This window comes from Rissa tridactyla, chromosome 13, assembly GCF_028500815.1.
Source record: "Rissa tridactyla isolate bRisTri1 chromosome 13, bRisTri1.patW.cur.20221130, whole genome shotgun sequence".
NCBI lineage: Eukaryota > Metazoa > Chordata > Aves > Charadriiformes > Laridae > Rissa > Rissa tridactyla.
Window position 1 is genome coordinate 14,814,671 of NC_071478.1, and position 14,554 is coordinate 14,829,224.

General features: G+C 57.5%; 1 protein-coding gene across 4 annotated transcripts in view; it reads right to left on the minus strand.

Annotated features, from left to right (window-relative positions):
• The window catches only part of NOS1 (nitric oxide synthase 1), an 86,169-nt gene that overhangs the window by 47,330 nt on the left and 24,285 nt on the right, over positions 1-14,554 (minus strand). For 2 of the 4 annotated variants that reach the window (XM_054219924.1, XM_054219926.1), the window contains exon 2: positions 2,272-3,404. In XM_054219924.1, the coding sequence (XP_054075899.1) occupies positions 2,272-2,999 (728 nt within the window). In that variant the 5' untranslated portion in view covers positions 3,000-3,404. Of the gene's footprint in view, positions 1-2,271; positions 3,405-14,406; positions 14,522-14,554 lie in introns of those variants that run through there. The other 2 variants (XM_054219925.1, XM_054219927.1) reach the window with 2 other exon arrangements.

The window sequence follows — 14,554 nt, forward strand, 5'->3', positions numbered from 1 at the left end:
TTTCTCGGAGAACCTGCAGCTGGTGGGACAGGATGGGGCCACTGGGGGACAAGGTTTGAAGGGTGAAGCCGTACCTTGATCAATGCTGGGGATTATGCCCTCGGGGGGCTCCACCAGATCATGACCCGCCCCCCCCCCAGCTCCATCACAGCAGTCTTAGCAAAACCAGAGGGACGGAAGGGATTTTGAAGCGCCCTGGCACATTTTGTTGGACCTGTGGTCAAGTACAACCCCTTCAAGGTCTTAATTCTTTGGTTTCTGAAACCAGGTTCCCCCAGGGATGGGTTGATGACGGATGAAAAGATGCGCAGTCCGGACAGGTAGCCCTCAGCCTTCCAGGGAGAACGCTGGGCTCAGGGGGTTAAATTATCTCCGGTGGCACAGCAGAGACCAAACCCAACGGTTTCTGAAAGCAGCCAAAGGAAAAAGCAGTGTCCCGAGACCTGGGGGGGGGTGCGTGGGGAGGGGGGCGGCAGGGAAGGATGTCCCCGAGCGCGCCCTGTCCCACCGCTCTCCCCCAGATGTCTGCCACCCGCCGCCAGCGCCGAGCTGATTGTTTTTATTTTAATTTCCCTCTGACTCAGTGTGACCACCCTAACGGGCTTTGAGTAACCGTGTCCTCCGCGGGGGAGAAAAAAAAAAAAAAAAAAAAAAAAAAATGCACGATTTGGGAGAGAGCAGAAACAACGGCGCCGAAAACAACCGAAAATAAAAAAAATAATTTAAAAAAAAAAACAAACCACCAAATAGGAGATGATGGAAAACACAGGGCGTGGGTGTCGGTTTGCGATGGGAGCGAGCGGGAGCTCAGCCTGGGATCCCACCGCAGGGATCCCGCTCCTCCGCAGCCAACAGCTCTACCTTACATCTCTCGTTGCTTCTGCTGAAACAAATAAATACCATTTTCCTTCCCCCCCCCCCCGCCTCCCGCCTCCTCCCTAAAGAAGCAGGTGCAGCAAAGGAACTTGGAGTTACAAATCCCTCTGTCGCTGAGCCCGAGATCGCCGGCTTCAGCGAACGCTCCTGAAAAAACCTCTTGGCTTTTTACAGCCAGTCGATAACCGAGGGCAGCCGCGACCTGCTGCGGCGCTTGACACCGGCTAAAACGCGTTCGGGGACTCGGGGAACAGGAAAAGGCAACCTATCACTGCTAATAAACGGCCAGGAGGCGAGAGAGCTGGGACCGAAAAAAAAACCAAAATCAAACCCATAACTAAAAATAGCTACTAACAACATATTTGCAAAGCATGAAGGGCCACAGGGAGCTGCTTCGGCTCCGGAGCGATGCTCTACATCGCAGGGAAGTGCCGTGGAAGATCAGGAGGGCAACGCCACCCACATGGCCCCTCGTGCAGAAGCAGATACCAGAAATGAAGCTGTTCCACCCGCACGATGGGACTTCACCCTCCTCAAGAGGCCACGGGGCATGGATCCGTATGTGCCCACTCTTGTTATACATGCAGGCGCATATTGAAATAATTAGCTTGATCTAGAAAGAGCGGAGGGGATGAACGGGGCAGCTCCGCTGCCGCGTTCCAACAAGGAACGGCCATTTCTCTTGATGGGAAACATTTCCCCCCTTCCCAGAAGACGGGAGCGCCCCAGGCAGGTCCCACTGCCTCTGCACGCAGGTCCCCCTGGCTTCAGCTGGAGCTGGACTGGGGGTCCCCTCTCCCCTCCCCAAAGCCAGAGCCTGTCTGCCAAAAGCACAGAAGGTTTTGAAACTCGTTTCTCCAGGGAAGCACCGTACTCTGTCGGTCTGACCTTCCGTCTCCCTCTCCGGCAGTTAATCAATAGCAGATCTCAAGGGGAGCGCTCCAAAGCAGAAGAGCAAGGACAGACAATACCATGAATCTTATTTGGCAGATGGGGAAACTGAGGCACGGGATTTTGTTTAAAGCTTGCAGTCAATTAGATGGAGAACACAGAACAGAAACAAATCCCAGCCCGGCCCCTGATCCATGACATCGCACAGCTCGGCTTTCCGTGACACATTACTCCCGCTGTCTCCCCCGTTTCCCACGCTCACATCTTTCTCCCTGTCTGCCGCCACCTATTCCCAGTTTTTCATTCCTTTCATCTTCCTCTCATCAACCGCTTCCCCTTTTTTTTTTTTTTGCATCCCTTCCTCTCCACCTCCACCCTGCCGTGTCAGACAGCAGCCGTTTCTGGAGAGGTGCCCACCGTCACCGAAGCCGGCCGTGTCGGGTAGCCAAACCCAGCACATTTCACCAAATGTAAAAAAAAAAAAATATGTATTTAGGGACCTACCAGTCCACCTGGACTTCTATATCTCTTGTCTCTACCTTGGAGGGTGCATCTCCGTCGCTGCCCTTACCGCTGCTCTTCAGGAGATCCAGGACGGGCTCGATTTCTTTGAGCAGTTCGTTGTCTTCCACGCCACCGTTGATGCAAGAGTGACCACAAGCACCCTCCTTCCCCTTCCCAGCGTCCTGCCCTTTGCTGCCGGTAACGACGCCGTTAACGTGGACCATCGGCTCCACCTCTCGCCCGATCTCTCTTGTCCACAGGGAGCCCATGGTGCGGTCGGCTGCTGGCAGCGGCTGCTCTTTGCCGTGCGGGCTTGGGTTGGACAAGTCAACTGCCTTCGGAGCCGGGCAGAGGGGTCTGGTGACACGGATGGTTTTTGGCGTCCCGTCACCTGCAAAAGTGGTCTCCAGGTGAGTGGTGAAGCCCTCGGGGCCCCGCAGGATGAGGACCACGTAGGTCTCGGAGGCGATGCTTCTTAGTATCTCCAGCGCGGTCTCATAGCTCATGTCCACCAGGGGCTTGCCATTGACGGCTAAAATGATGTCCCCAGCCTGGATGAGGCCACTCTGCTCTGCAGCCCCTCCCCGGATCAGGTCTGAGATGATGACGGGCGGCTTGCTGACGCGCTCCTTCACCAGAAAGCCGAGGCCGCCCACCTTGCGTTTGAAGAGCCTCACCGAGATGACGTTGGGCTGTATCTGCTGCACGCTGAACACATTCTCTTCCATGGCAGCCCCCCCTCTTCGAGCCTGCAGACCAGGACCTCGACACCCGCTGAGCGCAGAGAAACTCACCGCCCGAGCGAAGGGCGGGGAAGGGGCAACTCTTCGGCTTTTCAGCAAGTGGCCTCAAGGCAAAACTCCGCTGGTCTTGGGCGGCAGGCTGGCTTTCTGCAGCATACTCGCTGCCACCTCTCTCCCGAAGCGATGCCCTGGGGAAAGCAGGGCGTATCACCGCTGGAAGGGAAGGCTAGGGGCAGGGCGGGCAGGGCTGGGCATCGCGCGGGCGAGCAGGGGCTGGAGGGGGCAACATGCCAGCTTCCAGTCAGCCTCTGGTCCTGCGCTGGGCAGAGAGGGGGAGGCAGCCCACTTGCTTCAGCGACATCCCTGCGAACGGTCCGCGAGCTTCTTTATCTAGAAAGGAGAAAAAAAAAAAAAAAAACAAACCAAACCAAAAAACACAAAACAAAACAAAAAAAAAAAAAAAAAAGGAGAAAGAAAAGTGAGGCAGGGCAGGCGTAAGTGGAGGCTCGGCACGGGGCTCGGCACGCCACAGACACCCACATGCATCAGCCCGTCCCCACAGATGTCATCCCCCGGGCTGCGTTCGGGAGACAGGCTGCAGCCTCCCATCGCTCTGGGCTTTGTTTCCTCCGCTCCCCCTGCGAAAATCGGCACCATCTGTTTGGCGGGGGCCGGGAAAGCGCCGGGGGGGGAGTGGGGGAGCCCTGGGAAGGGGCCGCTGGGCAGCCATGCTGGGACCCTCCCCGCTTCGCCCTCGGCTCGCGAGGAGAAAACCCCACGTGCGAGCGAGCGGTGCAAACGGGTCGAGCCGCACAGAGCTTGGCGGCGATTTCTGCCGGCTGCGGATCGTGCCGCCGTGCGTTTTCCAGGGTAGCCAACAACCCGATGGTCAAAATGGATCGGGGTGACCAGACGGGGAACGTATGGCCCTGCCCAGGGTGAAACGCGTCCCAGAGGTGCTGTCGCACCCAAAGCAGTTTCGATGTTTCAGGAGAAAGAGCGGCAGCCACATGCAAAACGAGGAGTAGAAGAGGACATTCAGCTCCCCTTACCCTGAGTTACAGCAGAGCACTGACGACGGCAAGCGCTTTTAAGCCTGGCTACAGGGATCACAGCCTCAGCCCCCCTCGGCTCCTCCTCTCCCCATATCTCACGGGGATCCAGGAGGCAAAGCTGGGACTCCCCCGTGCCCAGCCCTGCCATCAGTTCCCAACCAAACTGCTTTAGCTGATGGAAAACCATCGAGAGGAGAACGTGCAATGAGTTTTCCCAGCTCTCGGGGGAACTTCATGCAGCTGGGCATGACTCTTCTACAGCCCGCGCGTGGCGCAGGGAGCCATGTCTCATTGACTCCTGATGGGACCCTGGTTCTTACATCCCTGCGCTTGCAGTCGATAACTTCAGCTCCCAAACCCTCTCCGCCTTCCCCTCCCATTTCTTAGATGCTCTAGAGAATGTTTCCCTCCGTGACTGTGCCCTGACATTTAGCAGCAAGCTGAAACGCGGATGCCGCCTTTTCTTTTTTAAATCTGAATTTCTGGGGGAGAGAACAGAGGGTACTAGATCTGCAGGCTGGAGGCATTGATGTGCCAAGGCAAACACTCTCCCATCTCCCAGAGGCAGCACATCCAGGGCAGCGCTTGCACCTTCTGACAGCACGCACCGACCCCCCGCCTCTGCCAGGAGCTCCCTCCAGCACCCGGATGGGAAAAACAGGGATCTGAGGAGCAGGACAGTGACACGAGCCCTGGCATGAACTCACTTGAGTGTTTTAGTCCTCATGTGATGAAGGCCACCGACCCCAGACTGGCTTTTTACAGGCAAGTTAAAGAATAAAGCAATTAGAGCCCAATAACCCGAGCTGATGGACTTAACCCCTATTGCCCTTCTCCTGCCCTTGCGCTGCCCTGCGGAGCAGTAGCAGCACACAAAGGGTTAAACGCCACCCGAGTAGGTCAGTGGGGAGTCACCTCCTCAAGGGCTAATTAACCCAGGTGACTTAAGCCCTAATTGCTGGGTGACTTCCCGCAAGTGGCCCTGGCCAGGCATCACTGGAGCGGGACCTCGGCCGGGCCGTGTTGGGCTGGGCTGTGCCACCGCGCAGGGCTCGGGGCGGCACAGCAGGACATCCCCTCCCGCTCCTTGGCCACAGAGAGACGGAAGGTCAGGTATTCGGGGAGGATGGAAGGAAGCAGAGATCTGCTTCTACAGGGAAGGTCCTGCCCCCTCCTCCTTCCCTTCCAGTCCCTCCGTCCCTTCCCCAGCCAGATCCTGCTCTCTCCGGCAGCGCTGGACACAGCGGGATCCCGGATGAGCCTTCCCCTTTTTCCACAGGCTCTTTGGTGCTGGTGTCAAACCACGGGACCGGCTTCCTTCTCCCTGCACAGGGTCTGTCTTGTCCTCAGCCCAGCAGCCCACCAGCACGGACCCTGCCTCCCTTCAGCTGGTCCCCTGACAAAAAGGTCACCGTCACCCTGACATCGCCACCGATTCACGCCGGGCTCATGTCTAATGCGTTAGCTGACACCTTAAGGATGAACGAGGCTTTGAAATCAGTGTTAAGTACCGCTGTCGGCTTCCCTGGCCAGGGGACAACCCCGTTATTTGCTCTGGATCAGTCACCGGCCACGCGGTGCTCATGGACTCCTCGCAGCCGCTGAAGGCCGCGTTTGCATCGTGCCCGTCTCGGCAGGGCCAAGGCCACCTCGGGGACTGCCCGCCACGAGCCCCTGTCACCACCGGGCATCCCCGGCAGCTCCGATGGGCAGATCCTCGACAGCCGGAGGAGATGATGCCTTTCAGCCCGGCTGGACCGCTTACCGCGGCACTCGCAGGGGAGCGGGGCGATGCTGAGCTCACTGGAAAGGGCCCTCACCCACCCCGAAAAGCTGTCTATAGTCCCTCCCTCTTCTCCCGCCAGGTCGATTTCCAGTTCTTTCCTCCAAAAAGCTTATAGCGAAGCTTATAATTTGTTACATGTGTGCACCTCCGGCCTGCAAGGTCCCAGGGGATCTGCTGGGTGTGCATCCTTCCCCGTCCCCAAAACCCGCCAATGCCTCGGCGTTCCTTACGAGAGGAAAGAGAAGAAAAAAGTAGATTACAGGAGATACCTAAGCGCCCAACCAGGGATTTCTTCAAGACAAGGGTGAGCACCGGCGTGTCCCCTACAGACAAGAGGGTGACTCGCTCCTGGACCTTGCACCCACTCGCCCCTGGGTGATCGGTGGCCGGTATCTCCCCCCGCTTCAGCTGTGGGCTCTGCTGGGGACCGGCCGGAAGACAGGGAATGGCATTATTTGCCTGTTCAGGATTTTTTTGCCCTCCCTCAAACTCGAGCCTTTTCTTTCCTATTTCTCAGCTGCTCCCCAGAGTAAGGAGGGTCAGAAAACAGCCGGAAAACAGAGGGACAGGCAAGGAGACCGAGGGAAACCTGTCTCTAAGCCCCTGACCCTTCTGTTCCTTTGGAGAAGAGGTGGACAAGCATTCTCACAGAATCCTAGAATCATTTAGGTTGGAAAATAAACTTAAGGTCGTGGAGTCCAACCATTTTCCAGCTACGGAATCTTGCACAAACTCAGACTGAAGACGGGAGGGAGAAGTTCAGGGCATGAGCGGGCGGCAGGAGACACCTGGAAGACTTCCCCAGGCACCCAGCACGGGTCAGGGTTTTCCCCACGCCCAGCTCCCAGGGTATCCCGGGACATCTGCAGGTCTGTTCCCGGAGGGGGACACGTTTCAGATGAAACCTGAAGCGTTTAAACCCCTTGCGAAGCGACGGGGAGACGCCGGCCGCAGCGTGGATGGCTGAGCTGTGCTCGGCTCTGCCGAGTTCAGTTCTCCCTGCGAGCATCATTAGCAGCCTGATTTACGAACCTGAGAGCAGGAACACGTCCGCCAGGTCGTACATCTAAAACTACGGGAGGCAGTTTTAGGCATGTCCTAACTATAAAACCAGCGAGGGCGGCGGGGTGAGCGGGGTTTCGCCGGGGTGAGGGCTGCTCGGGTGGAAACACTCGGTTCACCCTTGAAGGCCAGCCGGGAGATGGCCAATGCCGCGGGCAAAGCCGGGCTCAGCTCCCCGCCGGGCCACCCGGCATGGATAAACACCCCCGGCCAGTGCCCTCCCGCTCCCTGCCTGGCTTGCTCTCCCCTTTCCAAAGCCTAAAAACCAACCCAAATTACAAAAGAGCAACAAACCCCGCGGAGCCGCAAGCCTCTAGCCCTCCAGACAAGCGTTAGGAAAAGCGTTAACTCTGCTCTCGACACCGATCCACGCTGACATGGCTCGTTTGGAGGCTTTAATCGGCGGAGGGAAGAGCAGCAGAACAGCCTTCCCTACGGCAGCATTCGCTTACCAAACAACCCCTACGAAAAGCAGCAAGGAAAAAGCTTTTAGAGTCGCCGGAGAACAGTTCAAGCAACAAACTCCAGCCCGTGTGTTGTTAATTGGGTGATTTGATTTAGGCAGCAAAGCGGAGGAGAGATAAATCTTAGGAGCTTAACACAATCTCCGGACTCTCCTGGCCAACGGCTGGAGGCTACGGTGAGCTCGCACCTACCAACACCAGCCCTTCGGCGCGGGCACTCGGGCTGCCCTCGCAAATCCACTTTGAGTCTTGTCTTCGCGGCCGTAATGGCTTACATTTCTACGTGCCAGCTTTAAATGGACACCATTGTCTTATTTAATTAGTTTCTTGTGGGATTTATAGCGTTCAACGAAGAACCCCAGGGCTGATGGATTTATGCCCGTTTAATTTTTACGACCCGTGGAGCGTCAGCGAATCTGATGAGGAGCAATGGGATGCAACATATGCACAGTTACTGTAAACCTGCGTGTTTGTGCATCTGAAAATGGAGCATTAAAGTGATTCACTGGCAGCCAGCTCGCTCGTGCCAGCAGTTCCGCGCTCAACTCCCGTTTGGCTCAGCCCGACGCCGCGCTGTATCTATGTACGTGGCCTTTTAATCCTGAGAATATACAGACAACACTCCCCCAGCTATCTCTCATTATCCACCTCCCACCAACCCTGCCAAAATCCACCCAGGAAGGAGCGAGCCTGTTTTCCGTCCACAGCCAAACGACGCGCGCCGCTTCTCCCTTCCCATCCCCAGCTCATGAGGGGCTATTTCGCCCGGGCCACGACATTTTCTTCACCCCTGCTAAACCTGATTTGCACCTAGGAGTGAACGAAACAAGAGGCACTTGGCCATCTGTCCCACATCCCGGTGCCCGGTGATGCTGCGGAGCTGCTGAACCGCTCCGGGCAACCACGAGAACCAGCGGGCTCCGGGAGGATGCTGCCGAAGGGATGAAGTGCCGAGGTCTCAGCCCTGGAGATCCCCCCCGCCTCGCCTCCCCCACGTCAGCAGGGCATGAGTGTTTGGCCTGAAAACATACCTATCGCTGCTAAAAGAACACTTAATAAAATAAACGCTTGCTTTCCGATGTAAATAAATCTACGCCCATTCCCGGAGAGGGTTTGTTTGCCTCTAATCAGGGGGTTGTTTTTCTGGAAAGCGAAACAATACACGTTTGCTCTCGGCCATACTGTTGGGCTGAAGCTGCCCCAAAGCCCCGCGACCTGCGCGTTTATCCGGCTCCTGGCACTTGCTTTTGCGTTCACCCCAACCGTCCCTCCCCGGGGAATTAAACATCCGAGGAAAGCCCGGACCTGCCGGAGCAAGCCGCCATCGGCACTTCTTCCAGGCAGTTGGACTAGATGATCATTGTAGGTCCCTTCCAACTGCAATTATTCTATTCTATTCCATTCCATTCCATTCCCTGAACACTCCTAATCCCGGAGCAGCAATGCTGGAAGAGGCAGAACCCCAGAGTGACTTCGCTGTGATTGAATGAGGTCCCTCATCCCTCTCCCCTTCGCCCCATCCAAGACAAACCCCACCGCTCCCAGCCGACCGCAGGCAACACATTTTAACGTTGCCAAGACAACTGTGTTGACAAAACTCCCCCCCCCCCCTTTTTTTTTTTTTTTTTCTCTTCTTTAGATGACAGAAACAAGGTTTTGTTTTAATTTGGAGTTCAAGGCTTGGCATATTTCAGTAACACGCCTGCCATTTCTCTTTTGTTGTTTCATACAATATTTTCTCGGCGCCTGTGGTGTGCGGCTGAAACGGGGTTTAGATAAAACCGTCAATTCTGCCGCTAACCCCAGCTAAAACTGATGTTCTTATTAGGGCTTGGCCCATCTGTAAAACATAAATTTCACCACCACCAATTCGCCGAGAGGACTGGAATTACACCAGCGACTCCGGTTTGACAAATGGGACCCGTGTTAACACAACACCGCTTTGTCCTAAATGACAAAATAGGTAGATAGGAAATAAATGAGAAAATGCCACTTGATGGATGGCCTCGAAATCCAATCGCAGCACGAGAGGGGAATCGTGGCTCTGTTTAGGATAAAAAAAAAAAAAAAAAAAAAAAAGAAAAAGGGAATTTAAAAATCGCAGCAGGTTGGCTGGAGCTGTAATAGCTCCAGAGCCGCCAGCCGGCATCAATAAAGTCAGCGGCGGAGCTCTCGGCTCAGAGTCGGTCCGGGAATCAGAATCCCGGCTCGTTTCAGCCGCTCACGTTCTCGTCCCCTCCTTTGCTGCTGACTCCTCCAAACCCTTCTAGCGCGGCGTTAAATTCCCCTACTCTATCAAGCCAGTGGGAGAAGTAGCCCAATTAGAACAGTAAATAGCAATAAACCTAATTGTCGCTGACTTGCAGAAGGAGTGACTCATATCACTATTTAAAAACCTCGGGAACACATCACGGCACAAGCCTGGGTTCCTCGGTCCGGGGGCACGAGCCTCCTGCCGGGTGCCCGTGCAAGCCCGCCGCTGGAAAAGCTGCAGGATTTTCCCTGCTCGCCCCGAGCATCGCTACCGCCTCTCTTCAACACCGAGAGGCGCGGGAGGGCTGGAGGTGCGATTCCCAACCCACCGATCCCATACCCGGAGTCAAAGCAGAGCTCTCGCCCTCTTCGCACCGGCGTCCTCGCTGACTGCGCAAGGCAAAGAGCGAAGATAATTTGTTCCCCTGAGTCTCTGGCCGTGCTTTTCTTAGGGTTTTGCATTAGCACTTGTTGCCATAGTATCAACAGCGGCAGCAAAGTTCTCTGGGGACCCGTTCCTTGTCCCACAGAGGGCTCTGGCTCTAATTTGGGCAGGATTGGGGTGGGGGGAATGTGGAATTTTCTGCTCCCTAATTATTGCTCAAGGTGCTACCGGCAAGAGTGAGGCTGTTCCTCAGAAGCAGCATCAGCCACATCATCCTCACTCTGCCACCCTCGAACGTGGGGCTGGGCGCGGGGACACCGTGGCGAGAAAGCCACGAGAGAGAGGAATGGAAACAGGCCCCGACGCTCATCGGTTCCGGGAGCTTTTCCCCTTTCCCTGTGGGACAGCCCCATGCTGGTGATGCTGCCTTTGGCCGACACATCCCCAGCCCCTATCTTGAAAACAGACAGTTTTTCCCTGTGCCAGAGGAGAGGATTTGGGCTTCCCAAGACCCTCTTCCTCAATACTGGCATCGTGGGGGGAAGCAGCAGTGGGGCAAAGCTGTCACACCGGGGCCATGGGTCCCGCTGCACCCGAGTGGGACTGAAACCCTTGGCCGAGAAGTGCCACTGATATTTCCAAGGCCACGTTCATTTTGATGGCGTTTTGGGATGAAGGATGGGTCCTGCTCTGAAAAGGCTGAGCTTTCAGGACTTTCAAGGCACGGAAGAGCGGCACGTTTTCAGCGGGTCTGAAAACATAAGCCCGAGACTCTGCAAAATGGGATTAAGACCAGCCTGCCCTAGAAGGGCATTGCAAGATCTCCTTAAGCATTTCTGAATTGTGATGTGAAAGAAAGGCTGTGGAAAGAGTTGCCTGAGCATAAATACCTCCGGTTTTGTACATAACACACACAGAACTTGCAGGTCTCCGCGCTCTGCGTATAGAGCCACCATCCTGATCCCATATGGGCTTTCCAGACGGCGGGTTTCTCGCGCCTACAGCCCCATCCCGAGCACTTGCTTGGCGTCACCTTGGAAGTTGGGTACCTTGCTCCGCTTGCTGCCATGTAGGGTGGCTGCCCAGGGCACGTCGGGCCGGGTACCGCATGCAGCCCCATCGCTCAGTTAATTTGGAATAAGCAGCTGGAATTAAACACGCTTTCACCCGCCTTCAGCCAGACAGATCCTTACAGATCCGTCCCCTCTTTGGGACACAATATGGTTATTTTTGGCTACGTACGAGAGATCAGATCGCCTGTATAGATTTGATTTAATGCACAGATACGATCAGAACAGCGCGAGTAGAGCAAAGGCATTTTAGCTTCATTTGGAGCCTTCTTTCAAAACCAGTCCCTTGCCGTCGGGGTTGTATTTCTTTAGTAAAAATTGATGGTATCAACAAGTATCAAACAATATTCTCGTTACTCGGGAAAGGTAAATGCTAATCTATGTGAGCCGAGCTCATGTGACTTATCAGTTACTATATATAGTTGTTTTCAGGCGCTGATTTAGGCAATCTGGCAGATTTCCTAAGCCTTTGTACAGATACACTACTGAAATGGAAAATACAAAATACACGAGCAAAGCAGGGGGTAAAAAAAAAAACCAAACCCAACCCAAAAAACATCTGCCAGGGCCAAAATGTCCCTGGGAGTGAGGGAGGACCAAGCCCTCCCCATCGGCAGACACACAAGATTAATTGCGAGTGAGGATTCAGCCCAAACCCCTCTAAAATGGCCTCTCCGGTACTCGCTCCCGATCGCCGTGCTGCCAGAGGGAATTAACAGAATTCAAAGGGCACAAGGACTTGTCACTCTCCTTCGCTCACGAGGGGATGTAACGCTGCTCCCAGTGCGGGTATCTCATTAGAGAAATATCCCCCCCCCCCCCCCCCCCCCCCGCAAAAAAAAAAAAAACAAAAACACCAAACCCAAACCCACGTCTGCGTAAGAAAAGACTTTGTACCGGGAGTTTGTTTGCAAACATACGCACATTTTAAAACCGGAGAGCGTATGACTGAGTTTGTAGCATCTTTAAGAAAATATTCTGGGTAATACAAGCTAGAAGAAAACAGAGGGAGGAAGAAATTGCTGATGCAAACCCAAACTCTTTAAAATAAGACTTCCTCACCTGAGACCTTTAACAGAAAAGGCAGAGGCAGGTGAGACGTGCAGGTAGAACTCTCCAGGAGAGTGCTATTTTGAACAGTCCCCCCCCGCCCCAAAAGCTTCCCCACGGCTTTTGTGTGATGCCCTGCAGATCCCGTTCTGCTGTCTGCCTCAGCCATTGGCATTTGGGGACGTAGAAGAGGAAGAGGATCTGGCGTTGAGAGCATTTAAAGCAGTCGAGCCCCCCCGACCACTGCAACTGCCCCCCGCTATCTCCCCCACCTCCCGCTCCAGCCAGCTCGTGCTCCCATGGGAAGGAAGGAGACACTTCCCCTCCATTTCGGTGAGAGGCGGATCAGCTCCTCGGGGACTCGGCAGCTAATTGTCAAGTTGCCTGCCAGAATTTCCTCCTGACAAGTCATAACTTGGAAACGTTGGAAGAAAATGTCTGCACCTGGGCTGCGGAGTCAGCGCGCTCAGGGACCACAGAGCTGAGGCAGGGAAAGGCTCTGGGGGACTGGGGCTGGATGGGGTGACGCACACCCACCCCAGCACCAGATGCTCCAGATGTGTGTGGACAAATGTCTCTTTTCCTCTGCTTTGCCAGTAAAAAATGAAAGCTTTCTACTATCTATCGCAAACCAAGACCACCGGCAGCGCAAGGAGGGTTCATCTCCTTTGATCCCTGCGGCAACAACTCCCTTCTGCGTTTCAGGCGCCTCCGGAGGGGACTGTCGAGGTTCTCGGTGCGCGGTTGGGGAGAGGGAAGGGGCACGATCCGGCTTGACCCCGGCTCTCCCTGAAGGACAGGAGCCGGCCGTGAGCGGGACATCCCGGGGCTTCACTCGGGGGCTGGAGCCACATCGGCGTGTCTCTTCCCCATCCCGGTACCCCGAGGACGGCAGGGACACCCCGGGGACACCCCGACCCCAGGGGACAGGGGGAGCAGCAGGGATCACAGGGGTCACCTCCCAAGCCTAGCACTGCGGGGGGTGGTGGCATCTCCTGCAGACCCGAGACCTCCCCGCCGGTGCCCGGGCTGTCGCGGCGGGGGGGGGCGCCGGGGCTGCGGTCGGGCGATGTTCAGCACCCGGGACAGCTCCGGCACCGCCCGCCGCCGGAGGAGGGGGGACACACAGCGAGCCCTGTCCTGTCCTGCCGGCCCCCCCGGGAAACTGCCCCCCACCCCCGGGAAAAACTGCCTTCCCCCCGGGAAAACTGCACCCTTACCTTCCCCAGAAACTGCCCCCTCCGCGGGCAAACCGCCCCCCTGCCCCAGGCAGGTCGGTCCCCCGCCCCTACCCTCCCCGGACAGATCTCATCCGTCCCCCTCGACACCCCCCCGGCCCCTCTCCCTTCCCTCCCCGGGCAAACTGCCGGCTGTCCCGGGCAAGCTGCCCGCCTGCCTTCCCCGGCCAAATTGGCCCCCTGCCCTCCCGGCGCACACCGTCCACCTGCCCCTGCCCCCCTTCCCCGGGCAAATTCCACCCCCCTCCTCCCGCACGCTGTTCCCCCCCAACCCCGGTAAACTGCCCGCCCGTGCAAGCGGCCCCCCCACCTCGCCCCATACAAACTTACTGCAAAGAGTTGCGGGGGAGGGAGATAAGAGCCAGCTTCGCTCCGCTCCCCGCAGCTGGCTCAGCTCCCCCCCCCCTCCCCGCCCCAGCCCGAGGGACGCGGGGGGGAGCCGAGCACGGAGGCGGCGGAGGAAGTTTGCAGCGGAGCCCCGGGGTGCGGAGCCCCGGGTGGAGCGGGGTCGGGGCGGGGGGGGACGGGACCACACACCGACCGCGGCGGCTCGGCGGACTGCACGGCCCGGGGGGGTGGGACGGGGACACCGGGTGGGAGCCGCGGCCACCCACGGCCTCGCTGGCCGGTCCAGCAAAGCGGCTTTAGCCGGGCGGATCCCACGCGTCCCCTCCGCTCCCCGCCCCGCTCGGGCACCTCCGCCGAGCCCGGGGCTCCGGCCGCCGGGAGGAGATGGGAGTCAGGAGAGAGACCCGCCGCCGCTGCTGTGTCGTCCCCCCCCCGCAACCCCGCCGCGGCCAAGGGCACGGCGGAGCGGCTCAGCCCCGGTGCCCCGAGGCGGGGAGCGCTTCCGACGGGCTCCCGAGGGAGCTCACGGTCCCGCGGGGCTCCGCGCTCGGCGGCCGGTCCCGCACCCCCTTGCCCCGCCGCAAAGTTTCCCGGAGAAGCGGGGCTCGGGGGGAGAGGGAGGTGAGTCGCGGGGTGGGGGGGGGGGACACCCGCACACAACCCGCCCGCCGCCTCACCTACCGTGCGGCGGAGAGGAGCCGTCCCCGTCCCTGTCCCCATCCCTGCCGGCGGCGGCGGGGGGCTCGGCTGGGCTGGCAGGGAGGGAGCCAGTCCTCGCTGCGCCCCTTTATCCCAGCATCACCGAAACGAATCCGCTTTGACGTCCAAC